A 14408-nucleotide genomic window follows, 5' to 3' on the forward strand; every position below is an offset into this window, starting at 1 on the left:
CCAAAATCTCCTTCAATTTGCCTCTTACATAGAATTCTGGGAGTAAAGAATCTCATTTCTGACCTTATAAATGTTGTTAGGATTTCAGGTGATTTCCAAAGGCTATTCTGGGCTGTAGAACTGGACTAGGAATCCAGAATCCTAAAAGTCCCCAGGACCCCTTTACCGGCTTCCCAATCTCCACAAGTCACCCCACCTCTCTGAACATCTGTTTCCTCATCTCTTCTCTAGATCTCTAGACACCTTACTTCACTGGACTGCGGACCAGATGAAAGCGCTTTGTAGACAGAAAAAGACTGCATTACCTATGAAGTCATATTATTATACATCCCAACTAATGCCTACAAAGCTGTCTGAAATGGAATTTTTTATTTTATTTCTGATTAAATTTCAAAATTAAGTGATTAAACCTAAAAGGCAAAAAAAAAAAAAAGCATATAATTCAACCGAAAAATTTGGGAGGGAAATGCCCTTTCTCTAGGAAATTTGCACCAATGACTTTTTGATAGAAAGCACACATGGTCCATCAATTTATCTAAGGTGATTTTATGATGTTTTCTTACTCCAATTCAGATAACTGGAAATGCCACATGAATAATGCTATTTTATAAGAAAGGAAATCATAGTTTGTGGCAGTGAAAAGCTGGTACCACTGACGCAATTTCCAATAAAACCTACTTTTCTACACTTATGAAGCAATTCCTTTGGATCAAACCACATGGAAATAAATCGTTCCATTTAACTGAAGATACAAAGAGCAGTGATGAAGCTGCTGAAACCTTCTTATTTTATTCCAGACTCCTAAATCAGAAAGTTCCATTTAAGATTGAGCTAATTTTTTCACTGACATTTAGCTCTAAATGTCAAGTTGCACCAAAAAATTTTTCTTGATTTTATGGTTCGCAGTCTTATTCAGTTGATAAAAACTGAGTTAGCATGATGTCATTTGAGGATTCTCCAGTGTGAGAAAATGCATAAATGCCTAAGAGAGGAAAGAGAGGATAAGAGTTATTGTTTCTATGTTGGAATCAAGCATGAGACCAAAATGAAAATAAGCCTGTGCAACTTCTTACAACTCTGGCCAGTTCTGGGAAGATGGGAAGGCTACAGAAGGCAATTGGTTGACAGTATTTCATTAATGCCAAAGAGACCTGCATTTGTCAGACATCTCTCATTTGAGAAGAGAACCATCACATCTTTCAGATACTGCTGGGAAATGAGATAAAGTAGATTTGAGATCATAAAATGTTATTGTTAGAAGGAAATTCCGTGGTCTCTTCATTTTTCATTTTACTGATGAGGGACAAATATCCGAAAAGTTAAGAGGTTTGTAAAAAGCACTCAGGCTGGTTGGTGACAGTGATAACGGGACCCATGTCTTCTGGGTGAGCATGCTGAACATTTTGGGAGGGAAGTGCCTTTTCAAGTTCAGAACCTTGAACTTTATTTTGGAAGTCAAATAATTTTTCTTGCAATCTAAAATGAGTGGCCCATTTCCGTGCTTTAATAAAGATATTAACATAATTTAACATGAAATGGAACTCCGGCACTTAAAGATGACTTCAGCTTGAATTGTAATGCAGGGACTCTTCCTCACCTCCCATGCTCCACTCTTCTCCTCCAGGCATAGGGCGACTATTTGCAATGCTTACATCGCAGTCTTCCAGAAGCTGAGTATCATTGACTTTAACAACAGCCAATACATGAGCATAAAAGCAATGCATGTCACAGGTGGAGGGGAGGGTGCTTTCTCACCCATAGCAGGTGGTGGCTTCTCCCATGGCGAGAACATTTGAGAGGGTATGTCTGTTGGGGGACAAATACCTGGCCCATGCCCACTGCTCAGCAGCTGACACAAGAAGGGTGACTCTCCAGTCAAGACACAATTGGTGTTCATCTAACCACACTCCTGCACCCCATGAACCCAACGATCAATGTCACCAATTTATAGAATGTCTAAGTGAGGAAATGATTGTCATTTGTGATGAAATTAAAAGGGACAATAGTGGTCTCCATAAGCATCAACTTCCCGACCATGTTCTATCAGCCCTGAGCACCAGCCAGATGAGCTCCAGAAACGTGGCCAACTGATTCTACTGCACTTCTCACATGAGGTTTTTAACAGTAGACCTTCAGGGAAAAATGGAGGGGGGGAAATCAGAGGCAGAGACGAACATGAGAGACTACGGACTCTGAGAAACAAACTGAGGGTTTTAGAGGGGAGGGGGGTGGGGGGATGGGTTAGCCTGGTGACAGGTATTAAAGAGGGCACGTTCTGCGTGGAGCACTGGGTGTTATGCACAAACAATGAATCATGGAACACTACATCAAAAACTAATGATGTAATGAATGGCGACTAACATAACATAATAAAATGAAATTTAAAAAAAAAACACAGTAGACTTTCAGGAGTGCCTGGGTGGTTCAGTTGGTCGTGTCTGCCTTCAGCTTAGGGTCATGATCCCAGGGTCCCGGGACTGAGTCCTGCATCAGGCTCCCTGCTCAGCGAGGAGTCTGTTTCTCCCTCTCCCTCTGCCCCTCCCCCCCACTTGTGCGCTCTCTCAAATAATAAAAAATAAATAAAAATAAATTTAAAAGTAGCCCTTCAGTTTTCCTCATACGATATATTCACATTCTTCCACTTTTTATTAACATTTGGCTTACTGTTAACTCACCTTTGCACTGCAATGGGTTGAAAGGTTTTGGGAATTTGGGTTTGGCAGATACATCTGATGAGTCTTGCTGCATCAAAGAAAAACAAGTCATTCGGACATTAGTAGTATTCTTTTAGTCATGCTCTGCATTTCCCAACATCTTAATGTCATTAGCGATTCTTTACTTCACTTATGTGGTGCCCTATTCTCTTTTCAAGAAATTAGAGTACTCCTTTCTTACCCTTTCTCCAGCTTTTATCTACTTAAAATGCCTAATAATGTATTTCTAAGTGAATCTTGTGTTCCTGTTTATTCTCACAACTTTTAACAACAAACTAGAAAGCAGTTTTAAGGAAAGCATTATCTTTTTGCATGTCCGTGCTTACATTTCTTTGGTTCACACATTTATCTCTAGAAGAGGAGCCCATTGAGAAAAAAACAATAGTTCTACAAAAATGGTCTCAAATAAAACTTCGCCTTATTCTCACTCATCTTAGCATTCAAATCCCTTTGTGAATAATCTTTTAGTAACTGGAACAGAGGCTAAACGGAGTTCCAAATTTTGAAAACTGAATTATCTAATGGAAATAAAATACTTAAATAAAAAACATGTACTTATGGGGAAAGGTAGAAGTTTAAGATACATTGTGTCTTTGTCCACTTGTTAATTGGTTTATTCATTAATTTTACATCTCCTATTGAGTACCACCGTGTGCTAGACACTAGGAATATTGGAAAGAATTAGCTTCCATTTCCTGCCATAGTCCGTGTCATGAGGAAGCTAAATCAAGACAGGAGAAATAGACTCTTGTCATATGCAGTGGACAGCCCGGTGATAGCTCCTGATTTTCACTGAAATACATAAATGGCTACCCCACACTGAGCCCTGGGGAAAAAAATTATCATAGAGACAGGAATGAGAAATGTCCAAAAGTTCCAAGGCAAAATAACTGATTTTCTAGAATTCAGGACTCAGGAAATATATAATACTACAACCCTAAAGAAAATTTCTATAGTCGTTATCATTGCATTTAAAACTGCATCCTGCACCATTTGGAGAGAAGAATCTTAGATTGCAACACACTCAGGGACTCTACACAGTCTGGGGGAAAGCAGCCTCTTCAGACATGGGGCTAAGCTGCTGGTCAAATAACAAGACCTGAGTCATTGGAACCATTAATAAATAAATCTCTTCTCTCTGGGGAGAGAGTCAGTAGGAGCCACCAGTGTCTGTCTCTCGATGAAGAGTTACAGAGAACATGGCCAGGGACAATGGAAGGGCCAGGAAGGGGCCCTGAGCCCCCAGCAGGAAGAGGATTTGGGGAGAAACCACACTGTAGGTCCACACAGTGTCAGGGTGGCTTGAGGGATGGTCCTTGTGGAGAACACTGTTGGCTTCTTTAATTCCTTTCATTCAACAACCCAAATTTTCACTACCCTTTTAAGACCTCTATTTTACCATCCATTTTCCCATCTTTTAGTGGACAGCCTTTTCTCCTACTTTAAAACAAAACAAAACAAAAAGGTATCCAGGTCTGAACTGTCTCACACAGTGACTCAATCTGCACACGTTGCTCTATCTGCCATCAGACTGATGCTACCTGTGTCTGGGGAAGAAGCTGAGCCCTCCATTTTCAGTCCAGCCGCTCCATCTGCCTTTCCAGGAATCCTCTTCCCTCAGCCATTCCCCCCGCCAACCCCCATTTGTCTTCAGACTCTCTCAGACTCTCTTTGCTGGCTCATCCCTCCCAGCATATGGACTTGCTCACATCCTCGTGACTCAGCTGTACCATCGCTGCTGGTCCCAAGTCTGTGTCTGGTTTCCACCCTCACTCTCTTTTCTCTAACAACAAGTTTCTTGACAGGAACATTCCCACTGAGGTATCTCTTCCTCGCCTTCTCCTTCCTCAACTACTAGAATTTGGTTTCCTGCTTTACACTCAAACTCCCTCAGAAAATTACAAACACCCATCTTCTCTTTTGCCAAATATACATTTATTTTAACGCAAATGAGCCACCTAACCTGAAAACAAAGTCCCATTTTTGTCATCTGATTTAAAAATGACATGGGGAAAGGAGTACAAATCCAGAAGATGTAAAGAAAAGTGTCAACACTTTACATTAGAAACGGGGAGAAAAAACACTGTCGGGAACCCTTACTTTTGTTCTTGTTTTAATTTACTTTGGGGTGTTTTTCTCTCTTCGGTTTTCAAATGAGAAAAACCCTCACTTCCTGGCAGGGTGGGGGGTGTCTTTCTCACTTTATTAACAACAGGTTTTTCTATACTGCAGTCACATAGGCTGTGGCTCCCTCCTTTTCTTATGCATAGCGACTGATTTATTAGTTTCACATTCTCCGGTTCAAGAGATTTTAGTTCTTCAAGACATAAACTCACAAATCACAGAAAATCAGAACTTCTGCTTTGAGTAACTAGTCCAACAGTTAATGCCGACAGTTGAAAGAAATGAAAACTGAATGGTACCGTGTGACTCTCCTAAGATCACTCAGCCAATCGGTTACTGAGTCAGAAATAACAGGACAGGTCTGCGGGTGATGGGGCCACGGCTCCCTAATTCACAGCAGAGCCCCGTACTAGGAAATGCAAACCCAGAGAAAATTTTTAAGGTCAAAGGTTAATTTCCTCACTTCTTAAAAATTATTATTTCAAAAGTTTATATTGTCCCTTGTAAAAATCTCTAAACACCCATGTAGCTTTTCAGGCACTTAAGTCAGTTGACTTTTCTCAGACCCAGAAATCTCTGCCTTAGAGCTCCTTCTGAAAGGCCTTCAGTGTTTTGCTGAAGGGCAGAAGTCTAAATCAACTTCGAAAATACAAAATATGAACACGAGGCGCTTTTGTTGCTAACTCTACTCTCCTTCAACGGACTGCACTTTCATGGCAAAGAATGAAACAGGAATCCTCTGTCTCCATCCAAATGTCTCAGTTGGTAGATTTAGGAGCTCAAGTTGCAAGAGTCTGAGTCAGTTATGCCAGCTGAAGAGGGAAAACTCAGAGAACATCTCGCATATTATAAGTTAACCAAGATTTCACCCTTTCCTTTTGCGAAGGCAAAATAGTCTACAGGAGGTCCAGAAAGTCAGGCAGAGAAAAGGTTCTCACTGACTTTAGATGTTGGAAGGCAAGTCCAACTAAAGCAAATGATACAGTTCAAAGGCTTTTGCCCACGGCAGCATGCACAGACCTCAAGGCTTGAGCTTCTTTGCCCCTTTCCGTGGCTTCTCATTCACTCGTTCCCTGGGTCATTTTCTCACTCACTCAACTTTATAAGTAGCGACCCTGTGCTGGGCACCACGCCAGATAGACAAAATAAAATGGTGACAGAGGTTCAGGGGGTAGGGTAACACAAAAGTGGGCTCACTGTGGGACTGCACACAGAGAAAAGTGTAAAACCGGAACTTCATGCATTGGACCTATAGCAGAAGGAGATAATTACCTTGGACGCTTGCTTCCAAGAGCTTAAAGGAGACAATTTGCTAAACAGCAATTGTCGCAGCTAGAAGGCAACAAAGAAATATTGAGGAGAGGCACATATACAATCATAATAGACAAATCCAGAACAAAACTGCAGATTGGGATTGTTACTTAATAGAGGTATTTCCTGGAAGCACTTAATAGACCATCAGTATGGCTAAAAAAAGATTTCTTTTATTTGTTTGCTTTACCTATAAACAAATCTAGGTTTAAACAAAAAACAGTATCAAAAGCCATAGTAATTCAGATTCTAGACAATAGTAATTGGCAATAATTGCTAAATTGAAATTTACCTCTGAAGTAAAGAGTTTCCTAACCATGTGAATAGTGCCACTGAGAGAATTATTTAGTCCAATTAAGAACAGCAAATTGCTTCTTTGTAAACAGGGGTTTTGTGTATGTGCTACGATTGTGCTAATTATAAAATCTTCTTATCTTCTTATTAAAAACAAAGTCTCTATCACTTAGTTTGCTTACTGTCTTTGCCTCTCTCAACAGAATTGCTCAACGCTTGGGAAAAATAATGAAACAAGTTTATATAAATTTTTTCTATCATCTTTTCCTTATATTTGTCATCCTTCATTAGAGATTTTATTTAATGTTAAAGGCTATTTATATTTACCATATAAAACTCTAGAAATGTAGAAGTAGAAACGTCTTTCAGCATATTCTATGTAAATGCATGCATTTAATAAAAGAGCAAAAGGGAATCCACCCCTCCGGAAAGTACTTTTGCTCTTTGATGATTGCCAAACCATAGATTAAAGTCGCAAAATGAAAAGTAAAAACAATTTCCCTTTTTTCTATAATGTTTAGATTATAATGTTGTGATTAGTTCTATATTGTTTTCTTATCAGCACATTATATGTTTGTGATTAGTTCTATATAGTTTTCCTACCAACACTGAGTGTTTTCACTGAGTCTGCCTTTTATAAAATTATAGAATTTGATGGCAAGAGTACCCATGGTTTCACCTCTTATATGTGAGTAAGAGCCTAGAACTGAAGGGGAAGGGCTGGATGCCTGGATTAGAAGAAGGAGGTGAAGAGAGAAATCAACACACCTACCTTACTGTCCAAGAGCATTCCAAAACATAAGATGAAAAAACCCTTAAAAAAAAAAAAAAAAGGAATAAATCACCTGTGTGGTCTTTTCTTCTTCAGAGAAGAAAGCATTGCTGTGTAATACTATTCTATCACCCAACGTTGGTTTCTTGCCTGTCTCCCTACTATGGACTCCTCAAAGGCAAGGACACCAGCTGACTCCACCATGCCTGGCATAACACAAAGAAAGCACTCAAAAAAAAAAAAAATGTTTTTGTTGAAGGTATAAACAAATAAATGGGTGAATAAGGTTTTAAATGCATGCAGAGCTTTCTTTTCCCCTTTGTGTCATCCTAAACGCCAAACAAATAATTTCCATTTGCTTCTATAGCTTAGTCTTTCTTTAGAGCAGGCATTAAATAAACATTTACTAAGTGCACGTAAATCTGTGACGGCAGCGGGCACTGAGGTCCAACCCTAAGAAGAGGACCTATATCTGCACCCTTCCCATCAAGTCCAGCCCTTGGGGAACTCTTGGCAGAGGCTTTCTTAGACCTGGAGATCCTCTTCCCAGTCAGAACACCCTCAGTGGGTACCTGTTCCCACAGCATTTCACCATGGACCTGCTCTAGGCAGAAGCTCCCTACACCTGCCACCATTAGGCACGTGCTCCCGTGGTTTGCCATCTGTACCTACCACCGAAACGTTCACTGGTGTGCTGATGTAGGTGAAGAACCAGCTGCTTTTATTTTTTTTAATTTTATTTTATTATGTTAATCACCATACATTACATCACTAGTTTTTGATGTAGTGTTCCATGATTCATTGTTTGCGTATAACACACAGTGCTCCATCCAATATGCTTTTAGAAGACAGATTAGCACTTCCTACATGCCAGGCACTGTGCTGAGAGCTAAATTATGTCATTTAATTTACTTTATGATATAGGTAATAATATTATCCCTGTCTAACAGATGAGAGAAGTGAAAGAGAGATTAAGTAATTTTTTAGAGGTCACAGTACATAATGTGACATATTTGAGCCCAGACCTATTTAACTCCACAGCTCAAACGTTTAACCACCCCTGCCCTGAATCACTGTGCAGAGGTGATCAGCAAACTTTCATTGAACCAAGATTAAAGGCTCTCTTCCTGACTCTGGGAAACCTAAAGATTACTTTGTCAACCTACTCTCTGAACACTTTTTGATTGTGGAATGTAAAACCCATGGTTTGCAGCAGGTGTAGGCAAACTTTTTCTGCAAAGAGCCAGATAGGACATGTTTTAGGCTCTGCAGGTCATACAGGTGTAACTGCTCAACTTTGTTAGGGTAAAGAAAGCAGCCACAGACCATACCTACACAAATGGGCATGGCTGTGCTCCAATAAAACTTTATTGACTAAAACAGAACTGGCTACAGTTTGCCAGATCCTGCTCTGTTGTGCTCTAGAGACTTCTTGCACACCATTCAGAGTCAACAAGCGCTCCTGAGTTCTTTCCCTTTCCCTGTGTGCTTTTGCAGAGGTCTGCCCAAGAGAAAGAGGACTAGGTCGGCATCAAGAGGCATTAACATTAGCTTTATGAACTCAAACGTTTAAAATCCTGGATGGATTCCTGAAGAATCCTCATATTCTGCCTCAGTATGAGAATAACTGCTGGAAAATATGGATCCTGCTTTCTGTTTATGTATTTTCTATTCACTGTTGCCAGGCATTGTTGGTTACAGGCCTGTTGGAGGTGGGGAGATGCAATAGCCTCCAGAGTGGTGTTACCAACCTCAGTTCTCTCTAATGATTCCAGTCACCTGATGATATAAGAAGTTAGTCTAAAAAAAAAAAAAGTTATTCTTATTGTTCTCACCTGGAATGCATTGAGTACTGCAAAAATAACATGCCAAGCCAGATTCCGGTTGTCCACTATTGTTCCTATGCCAAAGCCCCAGGTGAGCCCCAGCAGAGGGGTCAGGATGAGAAGGCTCTTCCCCATGCGGACAATCGTGGCCTTGTTCTCCTGACCGGGTCTTTCTCCAACAGTGGGCCTCCAGAGCTTCGTGAGAACTACGGACACCACCATCAAATTCACAGCCACAACAGTCAGTGCAGGAACAGCAAAGGCCAAGAGGGGTTTGCTCCTATCAGACCAGTTAAGCCAACACGCGTCTTTCCTTTTGTAGTCATTGCTTGGCTGTGTGACTGCAATCGTGATGACAGATATGACCAGAGGGCACCCATAGCCCAGGCAGAAGCCGACAGCCATCATTGAAGGCATGGCCATGTGATGGAACACGAGGAGGATCCTATACATCAGCAGGATGCCGAGCGTGAGCATCCAAAAGAACAAGGAGAGGTAGAAAAAGTGCATGAAGAACACTGCAGCTATACAGACTCCGGAAAGGTTTAGGGTGGAGCCTCCAGTGGCAGCGACAAGAAACCAAACATCAGCAATCAGGAGGCACAGGGCTATGTTCACCATGCAAACATGACGTGTGTAGGAGGTTTGGTTTTTCTTGACCTGCTTCCAAAATAGAGCTTCAATGATCAGGCATAAGGTAAGACTTCCAATGGAGATGCCCAGTCCCACAAAGGTGATCCATTTCACCACAGGGATGACGGTAGTCGGGACAAAGGGTGACATCAGTACAGAGAAGGAGGTCAGGTGAGTACATCGGCATATTACTGTGTCTGGAGTTTCGTTCACCAGGTGGCAGCCTGCATTGTTCCACTGCAAACCACTGAAATCCCAAAACACACAATGAGGCTGGCTCAGATTTGACTCTATCTTAGAAAAAGTCAGGAAAATCTCATTTATGGAAAAGTTTTGAATAATCGTGGATATCATGGGCCCATTGACCTGAGCATTTCCATTTTTGGTAATGGATAGGATATTCCCCAGGGTCAATGAGGTCATGCTGATAATAGTTTCTGGAAGGGACGACCGGAATTGGTCTGACTCAATTAACACATGGCTTCTGACGGGAATGGAGGCATTTGGGAGGAACATTTCGGTCTGATAGTTGTAACCCATCTTGAGTTGGCTTTGGGACACAGGAATACCTTCCCAGTTAATGAATTCCCTAGAAAAATTCAGAGGCAGAGCTGTTGGAGGTACAAGGCTACTGATGTTTTCCAGTGTCTTCAGTAACCGTGAGCTGGCATGCTCTTCTTCCTGCAGTAACACTGTCCAGTTGGTTATTGATGCTGAATTCAGGATGTGGTCAGCTATACTGATGACATCCTGAAATACAAGGATGAAAGTCAGTTTGTGTTTTGAATAAGCAGGTCAGAGCAGTAGGAGGGGATAGTCATTAGTATTAAGGTCAGCAAAATTGCCCAGAGAGTTCACCCAGATGAGGACCACAGCAAACTCATTGGCAAAATCAGTTTAGTCACTCTGCATGGTGGAAGCTTTGGGTTAAGAAACTTGGGTCAGTGGAATCATATAAGTTGTAGAGTGATCTTCCCAGGGCATTCCTATGCACACTGGGGTTCCAGCATAGCTGAGAAAGAATCCTGTGATGTGCGCTGCATCAGGGCCAACTTCCTTCCTCAGAGATGACAAACACACCTGCCTTACTGCTCAGGCTTAGGCTCAGAGAGTGGGACATTATTCTCAACTGCTTTCCAACATTATGTTTGTTTCACTAACATCAGAAGTTCTAAATTCATGTCATGGACATTCAAGTGAAATTCACGTGGATTTATGAATTAATAGAAGAGAATATAAAGCAAAAGAAGAAGAGGATATAAAGCAAAAATCCTTAAACACTGGACGAGTGACTGAGAAACATGGAACTGTTGTGGGTTTTAAGAGTCAGTCTTAGTTTCTCAAAATGGTTGAAAGACCTAAATGTGAGACAGGAGTCCATCAAAATCCTAAAGGAGAACACAGGCAGCAACCTCTTTGACCTCAGCGGCAGCAACTTCTTCCTAGAAACATTGCCAAAGGCAAGGGAAGCAAGGGCAAAAATGAACTCTTGGGATTTCATCAAGATAAAAAGCTTTTGCACAGCAAAAGAAACAGTTAACAAAACCAAAAGACAACCGACAGAATGGGAGAAGATATTTGCAAGTGACATATCAGATAAAGGGCTAGTATCCAAAATCTATAAAGAACATCAAACTCAACACCCAAAGAACAAATAATCCAATCAAGAAATGGGAAGAAGACATGAACAGATGTTTTTCCAAAAAAGACATCCAAATGGCCAACAGACACATGAAAAAGTGCTCAACATCGCTCAGCATCAGGGAAATCTAAATCAAAACCTCAATGAGATACCACCTCATGTCAGTCAGAATGGCTAAAATTAACAAGTCAGGAAATGACAGATGTTGGCAGGGATGTGGAGACAGGGGAACCCTCCTACACTGTTGGTGGGGATGCAAGCTGGTGCAGCCACTCTGGAAAACAGTATGGAGGTTCCTCAAAAAGTTGAAAATAGAGCTACCATATGATCCAGCAATTGCACTACTGGGTATTTACCCCAAAGATACAAATGTAGGGATCTGAAGGGGTACGTGCACCCCGATGTTTATAGCAGCAATGTCCACAATAGCCAAACTGTGGAGAGAGCCAAGATGTCCATCGACAGATGAATGGATAAAGAAGAAGTGGTATATATACACAATGGAATATTATGCAGCCATCAAAAGGAATGAGATCTTGCCATTTGCAACGATGTGGATGGAACTGGAGGGTGTTATGCTGAGTGAAATAAGTCAATTAGAGAAAGACATGTATCATATGACCTCACTGACATGAGGAATTCTTAATCTCAGGAAACAAACTGAGGATTGCTAGAGTGGGGGTGGGGTGGGAGGGATGGGGTAGCTGGGTGATAGACATTGGGGAGGGTATGTGCTATGGTGAGCGCTGTGAATTGTGCAAGACTGTTGAATCACAGATCTGTACCTCTGAAACAAATAATGCAATATATGTTAAGAAAAAAGGAAAGAAGAAGAAGAAGATAGCAGGAGGGGAAGAATGAAGGGGGGGAATCGGAGGGGGAGATGAACCATGAGAGACGATGGACTCTGAAAAACAAACTGAGGGTTCTAGAGGGGAGGGGGGTGGGGGGATGGGTTAGCCTGGTGATGGGTATTAAAGAGGGCACATTCTGCGTGGAGCACTGGGTGTTATGCACAAACAATGAATCATGGAACACTACATCAAAAACTAATGATGTAATGTATGGTGATTAACATAACAATAAAAAATTAAAAAAAAAAAGAGTCAGTCTTAGTTTAAGAAATTCCTTTTCCAAACAAGTCCTTGAAACATGCCGCTTTCCCCAACAGGGCCCTGTCTCTGGCCTATGGCTCTGGTTCCCAGGCATTCTGCCCCAGGCATCATCACTCTGACCGAGTCTTGCTCACAGAGTGAGCCCTCTGTGGCTTCTGGCCCCGAATCCCATAGCATGCTTCTTTTACTGCCCTCTAACCTCTGCCTTCTTTTGGTTTCTGTTTGCCTGCTCTGTTTGTGCCCTTCATTTTATTTTTAGACTTTCTGTGTCATTTTGTTTTAGTTGGTTTCTTGTAAACAACACAAGGTCAGGCTTTTGAAAAAACAAAACAAAACAAATTTGAGCATCTTCTCTTTGATTCACAGAGTTTTAACTTATTTATATTTAATGTCATCTCTGACATAATGTCAACTTCTATAGCTAAAGTATAATTGTGTGATCTGTAACAGTGTAATTCTATAATCCACTTTTGCAAAAATATTATATACTTTAACATATAAAATGCACATGTCCAAAATGTTTGGAAGGACATTTATTTAACAAATATTTATTGAGTGCCTGCTTTGTGCTACTTTTCATTTTCTAGGCACTGAGGTGATACCTAAAATGCAAGCAGTGGCTTACTCTAGGGTGACCAGATTATGATATCATTTTTTTTTTGCCTATTTGCATTTCTTAGTTAAGCAAGTTTTATTTGCATAAAATTTAAGCTAACTTTTAAATACCCAACTAAATCATGAATTCCCCAGTCGAAAAGAGGAAATTCTTAAAATATACACTACTAAAGTCGGAGCTCTTAGCCACAGGAAAGAAAACTACAAAGACATTAAACAGTGGGAACCTGTATCAAACAGTGTCATTTGGTGCAGATGCTCACCCCTTCCTCTAAGCCTGCCTAGAGGTGGCTCCCTCTTGCTTTGAACTCACATAATTGATTCCATGAGTTTTTGGTACATTGTGGAGGATGCAATAAGGCTCACACAACGATTGTTCCATAACCCTTCATTCTTTTCCCATTAGTGAGACTTCAACTCGGGCTTTTGTCATTCCTCCTGAGAGATTGAGCCTCTAAAAGGAGTCCTATAAGCAGAGACCATACCTCCATTGTGGAATTGGACACCTTGAAATGGCTCTCCAGTAACAGGGACAAGGCGTTGTCCAGAATTGACACCACTCTACCCAGATTGCCAGCTGTGGTTGAGGGGTTTTGCTGAATCATGACGGAAAGATTTTGCACCAAGGATGACACAGCTGTCTCGGTGGCATTGCCTGTGATCACACTGAAATTCTAGGAATAAAAATGGTTAAGTTCCACAGAACAAGGAAATGCTTGTGTTTCATATAAATTATTATCCTAATTATACAGAAAGTGATATTCAGTGAGATTTGGTGACTTTCCAAACAGTATCCAGCTAGGAAGTGGGAAGGTAGGGTCTACTGGTACTAAGTCCTGTTATATCCACTATACTCTGCTGAGAAATCCTTGTAGGATGAGAAGATACATGGAGATCTGACCACACTTTGTCTTTGGGTTTGGAGTTTTGCTTCCTTGAGGCTCCTCTCTGCTTCCACTACACTGAGCTATCTTGGAAGGCAGCCAAAAAGGGATATTCCTTTCCGTTCAAAACAAGTCAACCAGGAAACCAAACCCCTTTTTTTTTCTTTTTTTTTTTTTTTTTTTTTTTTAGAAAGAGTGTGAGCATGAGAGGGGTGGGGAGGAGCAGAGGGAGAGGGAGAGAGAGCCTGATGGGAGCTCAGTCTCATGCCCCTGAGATCATGACCTGAGCTGAAATAAGGAGTTGGACACTTAACCAGCTGAGCACCCAGGCGCCCCTCATTTGTTTTTCTTTTTGCTCTTCTCAGCTGACAGTAGTATTCTCTGCTCATAGCACATGGGATCTGCCTGCCCTCATACCTGGGTTGCACTAGTCCCAGCTATGGTCCATGTCTGGAACCGAGGCAAAGAAAGCAAGAGG

At 41.2% G+C, this 14408-nt stretch overlaps 1 protein-coding gene across 7 annotated transcripts in view; it reads right to left on the minus strand.

The window, feature by feature from the left end:
- Window positions 1–377: 377 nt before the first annotated feature.
- ADGRF1 (adhesion G protein-coupled receptor F1) overlaps window positions 378–14408 on the minus strand; it is a 42967-nt gene continuing 28936 nt past the window's right edge. For 4 of the 7 annotated variants that reach the window (XM_073905057.1, XM_073905056.1, XM_073905059.1 and 1 more), the window contains 6 exons: window positions 13532–13720; window positions 9051–10424; window positions 7216–7257; window positions 6111–6170; window positions 2676–2742; window positions 378–982 (listed from right to left, as the gene is read on the minus strand). In XM_073905057.1, coding sequence (XP_073761158.1) covers window positions 909–982; window positions 2676–2742; window positions 6111–6170; window positions 7216–7257; window positions 9051–10424; window positions 13532–13720 — 1806 coding nt within the window. In that variant the 3' untranslated portion in view covers window positions 378–908. Of the gene's footprint in view, window positions 983–2675; window positions 2743–6110; window positions 6171–7215; window positions 7258–9050; window positions 10425–13531; window positions 13721–14408 lie in introns of those variants that run through there. The other 3 variants (XM_073905060.1, XM_073905061.1, XM_073905062.1) reach the window with 3 other exon arrangements.

This window comes from Callorhinus ursinus, unplaced genomic scaffold (assembly GCF_003265705.2).
Source record: "Callorhinus ursinus isolate GAN/ISIS: 27379988/994484 unplaced genomic scaffold, GSC_fseal_2.0 scaffold22, whole genome shotgun sequence".
Taxonomy (NCBI): Eukaryota; Metazoa; Chordata; class Mammalia; order Carnivora; family Otariidae; genus Callorhinus; species Callorhinus ursinus.